Source organism: Belonocnema kinseyi, chromosome 2 (genome assembly GCF_010883055.1).
Source record: "Belonocnema kinseyi isolate 2016_QV_RU_SX_M_011 chromosome 2, B_treatae_v1, whole genome shotgun sequence".
NCBI lineage: Eukaryota > Metazoa > Arthropoda > Insecta > Hymenoptera > Cynipidae > Belonocnema > Belonocnema kinseyi.
This window is the reverse complement of record NC_046658.1, coordinates 22,173,708-22,192,603: the sequence shown is the minus strand read 5'-3', so window position 1 is coordinate 22,192,603 and position 18,896 is coordinate 22,173,708. Positions and strand designations below refer to the sequence as shown.

General features: G+C 34.5%; 1 protein-coding gene across 1 annotated transcript in view; it reads right to left on the bottom strand.

The window, feature by feature from the left end:
* Positions 1–4,565: 4,565 nt before the first annotated feature.
* LOC117166896 (arginine kinase) overlaps positions 4,566–18,896 on the bottom strand; it is a 196,691-nt gene continuing 182,360 nt past the window's right edge. Inside the window, exon 4 of the mRNA XM_033351335.1 lies at positions 4,566–5,283. Within this exon, the coding sequence (XP_033207226.1) occupies positions 4,936–5,283 (348 nt within the window). The 3' untranslated portion in view covers positions 4,566–4,935. The remainder of the gene's footprint in view (positions 5,284–18,896) is intronic.

Sequence of the window (18,896 nt, the reverse complement as noted above, 5' to 3'; positions counted from 1 at the left end):
TAGTTTCACTTAAAAGTCTCATAGTACATTCAAGCCCTTAGTAATTTAACAACTAATAAAATATATAACAGAAACCAAGTTTCATTCCCTTCTTTCCTTGGTGAGACAGTTATGGTCAACTAAATCGTTGCAGGAACCCTAAGTGTCAGAAGTCAAGACGCTTCAAAAATCTCAAGTAGGTGCGGATAGACATGACTCGAGGGTAGATAAGAGCAATGGGATTCTGAGATGCATGGGAAAAGTTAAGAAGGAGGTCTCATTTTCATTCTAATTTTGATTGGTTTTCTTAAAATTGGAGACCCTCCTTAAAAGGAGGTCCCAGAAATTTGATTGGCTTAAAAAATGATCTTCACTAGAAACCCTTGCTCTGGAACCTCGGAGGCTCAAAAAAAGACGAGACCGATTCTTGATATGAAGGGCAGAATTAGACTAGCTTTTGATTACAGAAGTCGCTTTTTCTCTTTTCTCTTCCGCGAGTAGCTTTTCATATTTTTAACTCGACATTCATTACATTAATTGTATAAAATAACCTTCCTCTAAATAAATGATAAAAGTGGACGCTTGTGATTATTTTTCTGTTTAAACCTGTTATTTTTTTTACTCACCTATCTTCATAGGTCTTAAATTTTTTAAACGGATCCACGTTTACCTTTCGAGTCCGGCCGGTAATATCGCGACATATATAGAGGACGCGATACCCGGGTTGTGACATACCCGAACAGATGGCGCACTCTGGTGAGCGTTAAACTCCCCCTCGGCAGATTCACGCTGATTGAAAATTGCTATGCGTGCATCGTATTTTTACCAGTGGGTGTGATCTTTTAAGACCTCTATTTCATATTGAATTTCAACCCATTCGTGCGCAACTTAATAAATCGTAGTATGCCCATAGGGATTAAGTAGAAATAGCATGAAAATTGCAGGTAAATTCAGGAGAATATCAATGAATGTGGATCAATTAATTCAAAAATATCAAAAAAGTTCAATAGCAGTAGTTTTGGAGTAACCCTTCAAAATTAGTAGATTGCTTTTGTGTCCCTTTTTTAGGCAGATTTGCTTCATGAAAAGGAAAATTATGAGATTTTTAGGTTGGGTGACTGGTATTACGGGGGTAATGCCGAGGAATGTAAATTAAGTTCTGGAATGCCAAGATTGAGGGTATTGTTGTCACGTACATGGTCTGTGATCGGCTGCCAGCACTTGGTGGTTGCTGGCGGGTGATCAGATCCTCAACAAGGATTAGCAGTTCAGCGATCATGGAGTTAGCCCTAATAAGGGCCGTTGCAGTTGCTGGAAACCTTTCTTCGTGAAGCGGTTCTAGCGAGGAGAGTATATTAGGTGATGCGATGGCCAGAGAACTTGAAATTAATACGGCCATAAAAATGCGATCGTCTGGGACCTCGGGAGGTTCCACATAATCTCGGTCACGACCCGGCAGCCCTTTCGTGCAGGGCGCCGCACCGAGTCCTATTAAATAATAACGATTTTGTTACACAATACAATAAGTTGGTTTAGAGTTTTGCATCTACAATAGTGTCCTATATTATTACAAGTTACTGTATTCTGAAGTATTGAAAGCAGATTTTAATTGAAAGCAGTGCGTGTGCCTTTAGACATAAAATGAAATGCCTCAAACTTGAAGACATGAGAATGACAACTGGATAAAGACCAATTTTACGAAAATCTGTTTCTGACGATTTCAAGTGATTTTGGACAATGTTATCTAAACATATTAGAACATAACAATTATTTCTCTTTTCAGCCGAAAAGATTAATTTTAGAATTATGAGAATAAAAACGAGATAAGGACCATTTGTGGTTTTTATAGTTCTATAACATTAAATAAATTTTCTACAATGCAAAACACAAATAATTTTATTTTTGTTCCTTACCTAGTTGTCATTCTCTTATTTTATCAATTCTTCAATTCCAGTGGGAACTTTTCTTTTTAATCTAAGCATATATCAGAGACTACAAATATTTAATAGGCCTGAAAAAGTTCTTATCATGTTTTCGTGATTTCGTAAACAAATACACAGCTTTTAAATGTACGAAATGGAAAACTAGACAAGGTGCATTTTCTCCCACTCCCATACAGACAAATTTCTTTCCTGAAATTTTCACCTCTTTAATGTAGAGTTCTTGGGGATTACATGTTTCTATAATTTTTTCAAATTGTCTTATTTGAAAACCTATTCCAAAATACTTTTTTCGTTGATATGGTTGTGCCTAGATTTTTGCCTCGTGGGTTCCCTAGCAATTTCCCAGCTTGGCATTCGCAAGAATTGAATAATAAAAATTAAATTTAAGGAACAATTAAGACTCAAATTAAAGAATACAGTTACTAATTATCTACATAAATGCTTTAATGAAATAGGATCTGAAATAAAACAACTAATTAAAAGATATTATATTATTTATATGAAGAATTCTGAAGAAGCAGTACGGAAAGATCCAAACAAATTCTAGGAATTTATTGGTAACCTGAGAAATGAATCTAGGCTGTCTGGAATAATGCACATAAATGATCGGAAAATGGTCGATCCTAAAATCATTGTGAATACTTTTGATGAGTATTTTAATAGTGTTTATGCCCTATATAATAGATCTGCGAATGATTTGACTTTATCGTCTGAAGGATATATGGGCTATAAGTTTAAAATTGATGTAGTATACATAAAGCTTACATTAAAAAAACTCCCGGATAAGCTTGCCTCCGTCAACAATCTCATCCCTAGTGTTTTATTAGGAATATGCGCTGACTCTCTTGCTAACCCTCTTTGCTTCGTTTAAAACTCAGCGCTAGATAAAGGAACTTTACCGAAAATGTTGAAGCACGCAAGAGTAAGCCCAGTATTTAAAGTTGAAGATAAAAAATTAAATAGTAACTATCGGCCTATCTCTATAGCGAATAACTTCTCTAAGCTATTTAAAGCTTGTCTTTCAAAATCTATGTCTTACATCATCAGTTCAAAAGTAGTAGAAATTCAACATGGTTTTGTTGTTGATAGATCTACTTTACAAACCTAGCAGTTTACACCCAGTCCATGGATGAAGCCTTAAAGGATCAGAAACAGGTTGATGTTATATATATATATATATATTAAGATATAGCTAAATGCTTTAAAAAATTAATCATAATATCCTCATTTAGAAAGTCCATAATACTGATTTGCCTGTAAATGTAGTACTGTTACTAGAATCTTTCCTAATAGTTAGAAAACACTATGCCCAATATGCAGGGCATAATTCATCCCCCTTTACACTATCCTCTGGGGTGCCGCAGGGCTCTAATCTAGGTCCACTTCTTTTTACAGTTTTCTTTAATGAAATAAATGTATCAAGTAAGGCTAATGACATTATTTTTGCTAATGATACAAAGTTGTGTATGTAAATTGATTGTGTAAGAGACTGTATAACATTGAAAGTTGAGCATAGGGAGTTTATAGAATGGTGTAAGGAATTGGCAATGGAATTGAACAATAAAAAATGCAAAGTAATTACATTTACAAGAAACCAGGATCTGATTTTGTTTACCTACGAACAGGAAGCAGGACAACTAAAGAGAGTTTATATCATCAGGGACTTAGGATTAAATAGTGGTCATACTTTAAGGTATAAAGAGCACCTAGAAACTATTGTAAAATGTGCGAACCAAGTTCTGGGATTTATTTTTGAGTCTTGTAAAAGCTTTAAAAAATCTAGCATTTAATTCATACGTTATATCTAAGCCATAATATGTATCTATAATCTGGCGTCCTCATTTGAAATGTGAAATTCACCTCCTCAAAACAATTCAAAAAAGATTTTTTTAAATGCTAGTGTTTAGGCACGATGGAACCTATCCTCTGAATGTTAGTGGCTACACACATTTATGTGTGCGATTTAAAATTTTGCGCTCACTATCGTTTGTATTTAAATTACTTTAGGATATGATAGACTGTCTAAAACCACTTAAAGAAATCTCGCTTAGATAACCAAGTTTAAATTCTAGATATGCAGATTCTGAGATAGTGTGTCTGCCTGCGACAGCAAATCCTGCGACGTATGCGAAGGTGTGTGTTTTGACCAATGTAGACATTGAAGTATAATTTGAATCAAATAATTTTTTTAATCATTCCCGGTACTTTGTACCACACAATTTTATTGTAAACTTTGTTTTCAAATATTCTTAAATTATAGTGAATTCTACCTACAATGGAATGCGTCAATCGTATGAAAAAACAAAACAAAAAACACTTTTGCGCTATATATTTCTGGGCCTAGTTGGATATAAACCTTGAGGTCCAGGGTGGCCGTCTTAATCGGAAATACTTATTTACCCATATTCAGAAAAAAGGTTCTACAAGGTTATGAGTACTTGGGCTTCAACGTTTATTTAAAATAAATATAAAATTCAAACACAAACTCTTTAAACGTTTTCTAATTTTCTGTTACACTCTGCACATTAAAATCAGATACTGATAAAAATTTGAAAGTTTCGGACTGAGAAACAGATAGAATGTTTGATATAGATATCATTGGAGACAATATAAGTTTCGTAGACCTAGACATATCAAAATACTGAGTTTGTCATTCTTTATTAATTTATGTGAGGGTATCAAAATAAGAAATTTTGAATTACAGTGTAGGTCTTTTTATTTTTGTCCTAATTTCGAATTTAATACGACTACCTCCTTTGTACAAATAAAAAAAATTAAACGTATACTAATCATTAAATGATGCAAAAAAAAAATACTGAAGTTATAATGGACGTCTCATAATACAGGCGGTTTATTCATTGCCCGTTTGTATTTTTGGTGAACGTTAATTAAAAGGAATTCGGCAAGCATATTTTAAGAAAGAGACAACAAAATATTAATAGTAATAAACGTGTTTTCGTTGGAGGTTGCGCAAAGTTAAAGTTATTTGACATAGAGAAGATGCAGACGGACTTTACAACTCTTTCTCGATCTTGATAAGCTCAGCGATGCCGTCGTGCATCTCCTTCACGGCCTGATATTCAGTGAGACCAAGTCGACGCTTGTTAGAGATGTCGTAGATTCCACCTTCTGCCTCTGTGTGCTCTCCGCGTGTCCCACGAACCTGGAGGTTGTACTTCGCAGCAACCTCTTCGAGCTTTGCCTTATTTGCTGCAAGTTTTGGCACCTTGATGTGAACAGAGGCGCGGACCGTCGTTCCTAGGTTTGTCGGACAGAACGTCAAGAAACCAAGTCGGTCGTTGTGGGAGAAAGGCAATCGCTTTTCGATGTCATTTACTCCAGTTACTAGACGACGATAGACCTGAAAAATGTACTAGTTAAAAAAAGCTGAGACGAAGCCAGATTTTGCTGGTTTGCGTATAAGCATAAGTGCTGAAGAAATAAATTTTTATATGTAGTTTTTCCCAAAATAGATTGATATTAGTAAACACTCTGGAGAAGTTACAAACAAAATCTTTGCCATTTTATAACAAAGTGTTACTAAAAATAGTTAAGATTCTTAAGTGTTTTATAATTAATAATGACTCCGGAGGTAATGAAATAATTATCAATGTCCTTGGATTAATTTTGGACATAGTAAAAGTCGAATAAGATACTATAAAATTGTTTGAAATTATAATGAATATGTAGCTGTGCAGCTTACATTGAAAGTGAATAAATACTTGAATTTTATTAATTTTTGTTATATAACACATGTATGATTTCTGCGAAATACTTAAATTTCCGATTTATAGAAATGTAAAGCATCCAACAATTTTTGGATAATTAAAAATTTTTGAAATTGATGCTTAATTTATAAATTATCAAACATTTCTAGAAATATATGGTTACTCTGAATCACCGTTGAATATTAACTTACATTACATAAGGAGATACCGTGCCTGTGCTTCAATCCTGTCTGAAGTCACCGACACCATTTAAAAAACAGCCTTTATATAGTTTTCTTAGAAATTCAGTGCAGATATTTTACACTAAAAATTCAAGTCTGTTAAGAATTACAGGATGTAGACTCTTTTGAATAGTAAAGACCACATCTATCCCACTGCCAGCTCTACTCTCGACCAGAGAGTATAGCTATTTAACAAAATTTTGGAGATCTAAAAATTGCAAAGTTCTTGAGGGTGCATTACTACGACTATGCTACGTAAAAAGGGTGATGTCGGCATTTTCGATAACTATAGACCGATAATCTTAGTGAAATGCCTTGGAAACATTTTTACGCAAATTTTAACACACAGACTGAATGCTTGGAAAGATGACCATAATGCAATTCCCTAATTTCAATCTGGTTTAGGAAAGGGCCGGGGCGGCCTAATTAACTTTTTTTACTTTACATTCGGTATTCGAGATACACTTGAAATACCCGAGAAGTGCAGTCTAAGTTGCATTTGTAGATCTTAAAAATGCATTTTTATCAGTTCAACATGATCTGTTATGGAACAAATTACATAATCTTGGTTTACGCTTAAAAACAATAAATATTCTTAGGAATTTTTACGAAAATGCGTATTCTTGTATAAGAACAAATCGCAGTACAACCGAATTTCTTAAGGTATTGCAGGGCGTGCTACAGGAAGATGTACAATGTCCTCTCTTATTTTCTGTATACATTATGTAGTGACGTCGAAACTTTTTTAGTGAATCAAGATTATAAAGGTCTCTCTGTAAATAATCCACTACAAATTTTATTGTTGGCATATGCGGATGACCTGGCCCTTCTCTCAGATACACCCATGGAATTAAAGAGGGAACTGGACGCTCTGCGGCTATATTGTATACCAAATCAATTGGTTGTAAACGCAAGTGAAATTAAGAATTTTATTTTCCGAAATAGCGCCAGAAACTGTGTAATAAATGCATTTCCTTTAAGTTTGGTGAGCATATAATTGAGGTAACAGACAATTATAATTATCTTGGTGTAACCTATAGAAATTCTTGTAAGTACATTAAAAATCATAAAAAGTTTCAAAATAGACTGATGGCCAGCCTATATTAAATTGTTTCAGAGTTTGGTTATTGTTTGAGAGTTTGGTCCTGTGTTGTCCTCACCAGGACATTGTCTTGAATTGAAGAAATTTCTTCATGGGCTCTTCACGGTATCCAAGACCGTTTTTGGAGAGAATAATTGGACTGGCACGGTCTAAGGCAAGATAAAATTATAAAAATTGGTTTTTGCAACTCAGACATTATTTTGAGGCATGCACCATGCTGGTCTTATGGAGCGTGGCTTCTCTAAAAGGTCTAGCTTCTGTTGCAAACATGGTTTTGAGTGGTTACATGAGAGCTTTTCTTAGAAGAGATCTGGAAGCCAGGGGCCAATCTGGAACTCTGAACATCTGGCATTATCTTTCTATACACGAAGGTAGTCAGCCCTATTTTACTTTTAAAGTAAATTTGAATTTTAAAAGGGGTTTAGCTCAGATAAGACTCGTAAATAGTCATTCAGAGATTTTTTTTTGGTAAACGGTATAAAATTAGTATTTGAGAACTACATCTATTTTGTTTTGTCACAAAAGTGGGACGATGGTCGCTGGGGCTAAAGCGTAGGCTTTGGACCCACTCCGCCGGCTTGCGGGTTCGATTCCCGCCTCGCACTCTGGAAGATCCTCGGCGGCCCATGCGGTGAACACTAGCCTAGCAAGGAAGTTGTTAATTTCGGAGAGTCGTGGGACAGGTACCTCTAGAGAAAAAGGTTTTCTCCAAGTACTTAAAGCTGTTGCTCTTGGTGGTTCGGAACCAATTTTAAACTGTAGGTCCCCCTTCCACCACCAAGTAAGTGTGTGTGGGGTGTGTAAAGGAACAAAGAAGAAGGTACAAGAAAAATGTAAATCCTTAGGGGACACATTAGAAGCTACCATTCCACAAAGTGTTCACAAAGTTCTCTGTGATCTCATTTTAATTATTTCTTATTAATCGATGCATGTGTAATTGACGGTATGGTCTTAATAAATTGTTAACTTACTTATAATTAAATAATATATCTTTTAAAAAAACAGAGATGTTTATCTAGTATTTGGTCACTGTTACTTCAGATCTACAGGTTATATTTTGACAACTAAAGTTACTAAAAAAAACATGGTTAACAAATATTAAACGTAACAATGAACTTAAATTTATTACTTGTGTACAGTGTTCGATCTTCTGTTTATTTTACTGAGTATGAAATATATATGAATGTGAGTAGTACATATATATGTATGCTACTAGTTGTAGGAGTAATTAATCAATTAAACCGAAGTGATAAAAAATTTGACCCTCAATTTAGGATAATGTTCCAGTTTCGAGGGTATATTTATTCGTATAACGGTAGATTTGTGTAACAGTTGATAGTTTTTCGGCATAAAAATAGAAACATTGGAAGAACTAGTACTTTATTAGTTTGATAAAAGGAATAAAACAAAGTGTTAATCATTTCTATAAAAAAAGAACATTTTCTTTTTTCCAATTGAATTGGTGGTTCTCATATATATGCTGTATACGCAAGTTTTCAAAATATACCGCCGTAAAAAAAGACCAGCTTAAGACTACAGTGTAGGCAGGTACAAGCCTGTCTTAAGAGCATGTGATACTTACAGTTTCCCCGGCTTTTTTCCACAAAAATGAAAATTTGTGAAAACTAAATTCGTAGATGCTATAAAATAGCATAACGGACCTCCCCGGACTCTTTTTTGAGGGATAATAATAATAATAATCTATTAGTGTATTTTGAAATCAGTTTCTATGCAAAGAACGCAAGTTACATATCGTACACAGTAATTTAAATATTTTCCCAAAAGGTATGTAATGCCAGGTAATTCTCAATTCAAATAAATTTTCAGTTTTCTTTTATGCAATCAAATTTTTTATTCAGAGATAAGCACAGTTATGGACAGACTCAGAAAAGAAAGAAAAATACAGACAAACACGGAGATAGTCGCGGTTTTGAGACAAACCATGAACATGGCCTAACTTAATGGAACCCGACATATTCCCACTACGAACGTAAACAGACTCCTGTTTTGCCACGCCTCAGTGCGCAACCCCCCCCCCCGCTCATCTCGCCCATTGCCGTGTCGCGGCGTCAAATCTTGGAATGACTATTTGCGGGCGCGCTATGTCCAAGTTTGATTGTAATAGAAAAATGTTTTACCTACTCTCTTCTCAGATGAATAGTAGAAAACTTCACTTGTCGCAACGGCCAATAAGGCATTTTTTAAATTCGATTATTTTCTTTTTTAAATTCGGAAAAAAGCGGACAGTTCGGGACGATTAATTATTCTTCGTTTATTTTTGGTACGCGATCTGATGCATTTGGTAAATTTTACCATCCAAATCATAACCGCTCTTGTAATCGTTCATCCAGAGATAAGCAAGATTATAGACAAAGACTAGCCCGCAGTCCTGAAGTTTTTTATCCTTGAGCTGCAAAGCGGTCACGGAGGAGTTTACAATAATATAAAACTCCGGGGTCCGGAAAACCTTAAATCGGTCTTGCGCTCAAATCACAAACAGTTTAAGTATCTGAAATTATCTCATTGCGACTTTTGATAAGCATTTGAGAGCCCAGTGGCTTACCTTTTTATTATTTGGTGCGGGGTCCTTTAAATCTATATTTTCTATCTTTTCTTATGTTGTCATTAATGTATTCTTTATTGAATTGACTGTATCATGCACCGTATTCTTTTAAATATTGACATTTTGAAAATTTACTTTAGAAAAAAAATGTGAAAAATTCCTCCAATGTTGTGTAATAACCATAGTAGGTGACAACAGCTTCTCCCATTCCACCTCCATAGTCACGGTTTATGCAACAAAATTAAATTGCAGTACCTCTTAAATTTTATGACAATTATAACAACTCTTATTCTATACGTGGTTTAAATTTGAGCTTCTTATTTGTGAAATTGCAGCAGAAATAATGACCGTCGCGTCGTAAGGGATAAAAAGGTTCTCTTAGTACTTAAAGTCGTTGTTCTAAGTAGTTTGGGATCCACCTTAAGCTCCAGCCCGCCAACCCACCGATTCGGTACACGGTAGGGATCAAACGCTTCTCAACGGCGACTGACTGCTCTGCAGACTATAGAAAGCATTTGAAACCATAGTTCGGATCTCGAACTATATTACCAAAGCCTAATAGAACACCCACTTTTCAAATTTCTTTGTAAAATTTTCATGTCACAAAATGGTTTGTGGGTCAAACTGACTCAAGTGTCTTCTGCGAAGGTTAAGTTTTCAATTAATTTTTCTTTTTCATAATGCAATGCAATGCAAAAACTAGATCACCTAATCTGTTAGACCTGTTGGATTAGTTTCATAGACATTTACCCTCCGGATCGTAAGAGAACCACTACTACATACATATACACGGTCGATGCAGGGGGCTGGTTCGGATGCAATGTTTCGCTATATCATACTATGAAGTATGTTGATTATAATACAAACCTATGAAAAATTAATCTTATAGGTTTGCATTACAAAATTTAAGTTTCTGGCAAACAGAAGAGAAGTGTCGTCTTTCTGCACGGAGAAACCTTTTGCTGCAATATTTGCTGAAAATCAGACAAGATTTTACTATTTTTAGTTTGCAATGGAGGGACATAGCGGAACTTTTTTAATGTTTACTACTCCGAGTAGTAACTAGTAACTACATGCCGAACAACAAAATTCATTGGAATAAAATTTAAAAATGTTACATTTATTTCAAAATAGGTTTGAAGTATTTACAAAGCTCTGTAATAAATCAGCAAGCAATGTATTATTATAGCCAGAAGAAGAAAATTAGAAGAAAATTCTAAATTTCTTGCATTAATATCTGCAGAAGATTGCAATACTTGCAAAGGACTGTAGTAATGTCGAGAGACCGGCGCACTGATTTAGTAGGCGACTTTGTAAAAATTGGTGCAGTCAAATGAGCAGACGAAAAAAAAAATTAACCCAACATGCCCCGCGTTGCGTTGAAGGTTACAACTCACGTATCCTTTACACAAGCAAACGATGCAAATGCAGACTTATGTATTATGGGATTTTGAACTCTTTCGCACTATTATATTTATTTACATTGCAATTGTACATTACACATGATTATACATATATAGTTCACAGTGATGGCATTTTTCAAATTCTAAGCACTATATCTTAACGTAATCAAATATCCTTATCTCGAGGTTTAAAATAATTTTTTACTCTTTGTGGAAAATTTGTTTTTCAATCGTAACTTTTCGAATTATTATAATTTATTCTAATAAGGATCTTTGCATCAAACCAAATTGAGTGATTGATAAATTTAAGGAATTTCAGTAGAGCGTTAGTCGGCTGACATCGCTTACGTTCGGCTGCACTAGGTCCAAACGCTAGGTTCGCTTACTAAGCCACTTACTAATATTCGAAAGCGATCTTCCAAATTTGTCTTACTCCATAATACAAAAAATAGAAATTGTCATAGTATAATTCATATTCCTACAGGCAATAGCAAATCCTATTACAAATTTAGTCTTTTATGTTATTTTAGGTATTTAATACTTCTAGTCTTTTCATATAATTTAATTATGTCTCTACTAATTTATTATATCTAGGATTTAACTATAAAAAATAATAAGACTTCGTATTATCAATAGGAAAATTTCATATAAAAATAGAACAGCTTACGACTTTTGTATTAAAATATACGAATTATCGCCTTGGTGCCTCGATTGTAACCTAATTTAGTAATTTTTCCAGTACAAAGTTTTTCAGTGTAATACGGCCCGCTCCCTTATCTGAAATAATCGAAACACGTAGATTCCGAATTATTATGTTTAAGGGTCTTTTAGGCTGTTAACTTTGAAATTAAAAAATCTATTTCTAAATTTTTTAACTGAAACCTTAACAAAGGACCCTTAGCCAGTGTCCACCGCTCTATTGAGATAGCATCTCTGCTTGTTATTTATAATCGAATCCTTATTTCAATTTCGAAAAGGACACTTTTAAGCCTTCAGAAAATTTAAACGAGCTACCTGGATCTTTAAAAATATGTACCTGAGTGCCTGCGGAGAATATTCTCTGAAGCTTCTCTGAGCCTGAGAATCTTCAGAGATTTCTATCGGTAGGGAATCAAAACAAAGTATAACTTAATATTTAAACCTAAAAAGGCCTTTAGGCAGTATTCTACTTTGAACACTTGAAAAAAAGCTATTTTTGTGAATTTTTTTTTGTAGTAAAATCAAATATATTAATGTAGTGCTTGTAGAGCATAATAAATACACTTTTAATATATATTTTGAAAAAAATTTTAATTATTTTATACACTTTTTACGTTCCAAAACTGCAGCTAAAGTCAACTCCTCGAAGAGTAGGAAGATGTGCGGTGTTAATAAAATGTCGGTAATGATTGAGCTGAAACAGAACTATCAGATAGTTTTAGATTCAGTATAAGTGTACAAAATATTTGTTCAAAATTTCATAAGAATCGGTTTAGTAGTTTTTGAGATTTCGTTAACACGGGGTGTAAAAACTTTGTTTTGAGAAAAACGCGATTAAAGTCCGGCGCGTGCTGGATTAGCTCGCTCACGTAGATATGTTCCAAGGATGGAAAAGTATCGTTAGAATCCTCGGATCGTCTTAATATTTTAGTATGACATTCTTACATAAATATACTTTCAAAAAATGTAAACAAAATTTAAATTCCGAAGTAGAATACTGCCTTAATTGAGATCATTTTTTTTACAAATAACTCATATAGATTATTCTAGCCCTTAAGGTAGATTCCCCAGTAATCGGGAAGTTCCCAGTAAACGTAAGTTTTGAAGTACAAACGACACAAGTAAGTATTTTCCGCATGAAAATACAATACTACCCAGGAAAAAAGAATTGATTGAAAAGAAGACTATGTGAATTGCGTATCTGTCATTTGCAGATTCAGAAAGTTAAAATAGAATCGGTATGCGATTATGTTAATCGGCCATTTTCTGAAGCAGCTTCGAATCTGCCATATTTCACACGATTTTCTAAATTTATAAATTATCGAAAGATTAAAAAAAATCAGACGCAGGTCTACTAGATTCCTTTTGCCAGTTCAGTTATTAGCCTTTTACGGCATATAAGTTAGTGAACAAAATTATAACGTCTAAAAGTCTTTAAAAAACAAAGCGGGGGCAATTTTGGAATTCCAGTGACAGATACGCAATTCAAAAGTCTTCGAAACCCATTCAACAGAAGTCAATGGATTCTTATTCCCTGGGTAGTATAATTTTTAGTAAGTTTGGACAGTGCTGGCAGTGGAAACCAAATTATATTTTTATATAAATAGTGCACATAGGTAAAAAAAATCATTTTTATTGCCGGCGGCGATGTATCACGAAACGTGAAGAATAGTTTAATATGTAGGTTAGCAAGCAAAGGCGTTTCTTTGCTTAAGTTTTTAATATGTCAAGAATTTATTTGATCGGAACGAAATTTTTTTGTTTATCTGTAATAAAAAATAATGTTTCTCACATAAAATTAAGTAAAATCTTCATTTAGAAACCTTCTTCTTAAAGAAATATCGGTTATGATTAGAGATACGTTTCAAAAGCATAGTTGCTCGAGTAATCGTGAATAGTCACGAAGACTAGGGCGGTCAAAATTTTGTTACCATATTTTAATACAAATAATCATTTAATTAATTTCAAAAAGGCGTGAAAAGAAATCGGAGAATTCACTTGTTACTGTGAGCAGTAATCGTAATATAAATTAGTGCTTTAAACTGAAAAAGGTGATGTAGTAGTAGTAGTAGTAGTAGTAGTAGTAGTAGTGGTAGTAGTAGTATTATTATTAGTAGTGGTAGTAGTATTAGTAGATTTATTGAACACACAGTTACAAATTTCATAAAAGTTGCACATAAAAATAAATAAATCAAAATACTTGTTGGGCACCAATAGGTCTATGCAGGTGGAAATCTGAAAGTAAATTATTAAAAAACATTTTTAATACAGCAATAGGTGTATAATTTTCACTTTAATACAAATGAAGACAGTGTGTTGATTATATGTGGGACGTAACTTCTAAGGAGTAGATCTAGTATAAAAGATATGCGCACGTAATTGTAAAATTTCATAAAGCATTTGTACAAACTTATTAATGGTATTAGAATCGTTTTACGACATTGTAGGATACGATTATGTACAAAAGACCCTATAACTTTCCCGAAGATCCTTTGCGTCAGTCCCAAGAACGTCAGATGACAGAAAGTGCCACGTATTGACCATTCCACTCTCCATAAAAAGGTTTAATGTGTAAATGCCAATTATATTTTGTGTCATTGATTTCGATGAGACAAAACCGTAAGTCTCTCAAGATATTATCTAGGACACCGAGAACTTTCCATGAAAAAAATTTTATTTAGCCAAGACAATATCGTACAGAAGACTCGGAGACAGGGGCAACACTTCCACCTCAAATCGAACGGCATAGTTGGGAGTATTGCTGAGAAGAAGTAATAATTTTTTTTTAAACGATAGTTGGACTCTATCAATGCAATTCAGATGACCGACGCTTCAGATCCGAGATCCATGCAATAGCATACTTATACAAAGGCTTTGATACAATTAATGATAAGGGTCCATTCCACCAACTGTGATTAAATCCATGATTAGCTAACCATGATTATTTTTTAATCAGCCTTTTCATCATGATTAACTGGTGGCGCGGATCACCATGCATTTTTAAACTCTGGTTAGCTAATCGTATGCTCTGTTCTCAATAAGTCTAGCCTTGACAGGGATTAGTTATCGGGAGTAATTGAATATAAGTTGTGTGAGTAAAAGATATCGTTATAAATTTCATCCATATTTCACACTATCGTATCACACTACATTTGTACTTTAACTTTGAGGTTATGTTGACTCTGGTTGATCTCTGGATAACTCGCTAACCAGCCAGAATGGTTGGTTAAGTTAATCGATGATTAGGCTTAGTTAATCATGGTTTAAAAGTTGGTGGAATACGGAGCTGGTTGACAGGAAGGCCCAGATATGTAAATTCCTTGACAAATTCAATTCTGTCTTCTCCAAACTTAAAATACTTGAATTTCGGTTTCTTCTGAGAATTTTGTTGAAAGATCATGATTTTAGTTTTGCTATTGATGGAATTTTTGCTATTGATGGGAAGGCCTCTGCATCTTTGATTTAAGAGAAAATCGCTAAAGTCACGTATGAAAAGTATGAATTGAAGAGAACTAAGAATCTCTCCATGCATGACGCCTCGTGTGACCTTGACAGAAGATGTCGTGTCACCAAAGGCTTTGATGCAGTCATATTCAGATTTATAAAAGTTGCGTATAATGTTAATCATCTTTGTGCTTATGCCCAGCTCATGCAGTCTCTGCCACAAGATTCCGTGACAAACAGAGTCAAACGCACCTGAAGATCTATGAAAGGAACATAGACTGAACTATTGGGATAGCTGAGACGAATCTATATTAGAGAAATAAGGGTAAATAAGTTGTCCCGACTGAGATTCTGCAATTAAATTAAATTCGCATCAGTCACTCGTCTAGTCAGCCGATTGCAAAGTATCTGGGTAAAGTTTTTTGTTATGCAGTTTACCAGTGTTATAGGTCTATAATTAGAAGGCTCAGGTATGTCACTTTTCTTAAACAACATGGACATTGTTAGTTGACACCCAAGAGTTAGGCATTATTTCAGTGGTCATGATTCGATTAAATAAAATCCCAATCTACTGCAGCCAATTTATAGGAATCCTTTCAAATAAACTGTAATTGACAAGATCGGAGCCAGACGTCTTTCCTTCTTTACATTTTGCTATGCTCTTCTTAATTTCTAACGTGGTTATGTGGGAGTCAAGAGTTAGATTGGAAATGTTTGGAACTCGAGGCACATCCATTATGATAATAGGGTACATTTCCTTGAGATGTATAAACCAAGTTTCTATATTAATATTATTCTTATAAGGGGTATATTCTTTATCAGACTTTGATAAAATGATCGCGTACATTCAAATAATATGTTTCTTTTGTAGATCTCTAGAGTAGCAAGAACAAGATTTTTAGCCTCTTTGCATTCTCTGTCAAACCATGGTTTGCGGCTCTTTCTCATACCATTCAATACGTTCTTCATTCCTAAGTCGTGAGCAGCCTTTATTATAGTAGAATAAATTTCCATTTAAAATATTTACGTCATCATCTACAATGGAAAATTCTTCCCTATTTATCATGAAAGTATAGAATTCAGCTAATTTAGACGCGTCGAAATGGATTTAAAAAATGTTATTTTTACAAGGTTTGAGATGCGAGAATGGGAGAATAGTGTTCCAGACTAAATGAGACAGGGTAGTGATCTGAGATTTTCATAATAGATAAAATCTTGAGGTCAGCCAGAAACTGTAACCCATCGCGAGAGCATCACACTAAATCAATTACACTAGTTCCTGTAGGACCATCGAAAGTTGAATGCGCTGAAGATCGCTAAAAGAACGGCCATTCAGTAAGATTATATCGCTTTTTTCCATGTAGTCGACGAATAACTTTCCCCTGCTATTTATAAAATTATTTGTAGATTATTGGCAACACGACAGTTGAAATCGCCTCCTGTAGCAATCGGAATATTAGAATTATCCTTATATATCAGCGCGAGAGAATCGTCAAAGTTAAATAAAAAGTATTTAAGTCTTGGATAGTGAAAAGTACACTATACCCAGGAAAAAACACTACATTGATACGTGTTTTTTACAAAGATATAGTTGTTGATTACACAGGCACACAAAAAACGTGGTCTGCCCGGTAGACAACACTACCATATCTATATGTTTTTGGGGTCGCTGATTTCGAATCCGGGGTCCAAATAACCCAATCAGGTCATAGTTTCACAAAAAATGCAAAAAGAGACGTAAAAACGACGAAAACAGCGATTTTTCGTTAATATTTTGTATAAAAACAAAAGATTTTCATGTCCGGTCGACTTTACAACCATATCTATATGTCTTTTGGGTCACTGAATCTGAATCCGGAGTTCAAATAACCCCATCAGGTCATAGTTTTCCAAAAAAAGCAAAAATATACGTAAAAATGAGGAAAACAGCGTTTTTTTTGTATATTTTGAATAAAAATTAAAGATTTTTATGTTTTGGCAACTTTACAACCATATCTTCATGCCTTTTGGGTCGCTAAATTTGAATCCGGGGTCCAAATAACCCAATCAGGTCATAGTTTCCCAAAAAATGCAAAAAGAGACGTAAAAACGACGAAAACAGCGTTTTTTGTATATTTTGTATAAAAACAAAAGATTTGTATATCCCGTCGACTTTACAACCATATTATTTGTCTCTTGGGTCACTGAATCTGAATCCGGGGTCCGAAGGACTATGCCAGTTCAGATTTCACCGTAAAAAGCATAACTATAGTCGAAAATTGGCCATTTCGAATTTCTACGTTAATATTTGTATTTTAAACTCACGCAAACCTCAATTTTAAACATACAAAGCCCAAGTGAAAGAAGCCAGAATTCATAACCCTAAATCTGTTAAACCCAAACTCAGAAATTCTTAAAACACATATCCTGAATTCATACAGCGTAATGAAGCGCAAATTGTCAAAAATGACAGCAATTCTATCTGTTGAAAATGTAAAACTTCTGCCGCGTTTTACATAGGTTAAATAAAGGTTCAATGATCGATAGACCGGTCAAGCACTTCATATTTAAGAGGCTGTAAACATCCTTCTTTTCCCTTAACTTCCAAAGACCTACGAACTCACGGCAATCCATCTCATAAATCCTTAATGTACTCATCAATACGCATGAATTCCAAACCACACTGAGAGAAATCGGTAGAGATTAATTCACGGAACGGCTCCTCGATCTAATAACTAGCTTTTGCCGTGAAAAGACAGCAAGAAATAGAGATACAAGGTCACGCTTCCGTGCGAGAACTGTTTTCTCAGAAGCTTCGACTTGAGAGGGAAGGTGCCGAAGTTTCACGCGTTAGGCCACGCCCCTTTGCTCGCTCAAGTCTCCAGCTCATCGCTTTTAGATCAAACAACGAGAAATAAAATCGAACGCGATTTATATTCGCGTGGCTATTTATATCCGGCAACTATAACAATGATCCAACGATCCAAACAGTTATGGCACGTAAACAGCTCACTTCTTCCAACCAGTCAACTACTTTTGAAGCACATCAATGCCAAAAAAATTCAGATGCATTTTGCTATATATGTGGAAATTTGATGTGCCAGTAAATCGTACATCATTTAGTGATGACCTTATATCAATGTATCAAGACTATTTTGGTATAAAAGTCCAAAACCAAACTGAAAACTGGGTTCCTCATAACGTTTGTGGTGCATGTTTTCAGTCACTTACTCGTCACAAAAGTAATGAAGGCAATAAGAAAATAGTCAAAATTAGAAAACCAATGATATGGAGGAACCCATTGCGAGAGGAAGACTGCTACTTTTGTATGACCAATCTTAATGGAATAAATAGAAAAAATATAGGTAGTGTCAAATATGCTGATGTATCTAGCATCACAAAACCAGTGGAAGATAACGACACTTCAAAAACCTTCAGGAAATTGTCAGTGAGCAGAGAGACGACTCATACGGTTGAAAACGATGATGAAATTGATCGTAACAGTGACGAAAGTATTCTGAAAAATGATAAATATGATGATTATGATGAAGATGGTATTGAATATGATGACGATGAATACAACGATGAAGATGAAGAACAGTACCTTCCACATAGCGAAAACCATCGTGCTCCAGAGTTATTTACGTGGTCAGAATTTAATGACTGTGCACGCGATCTAGGACTTGCTAAAGATGGTATGGAATATTTAGCTTCCATTTTCAAGAAAAAAAAGTTGTTTGATGAAAAAATAAAAATAAGTTCTTGTAGGAATAGAGAAAAAGGTTTTAGACAATACTTTAAATCTGAAGTTAATGAAAAGGGAAAATTAGTGTAC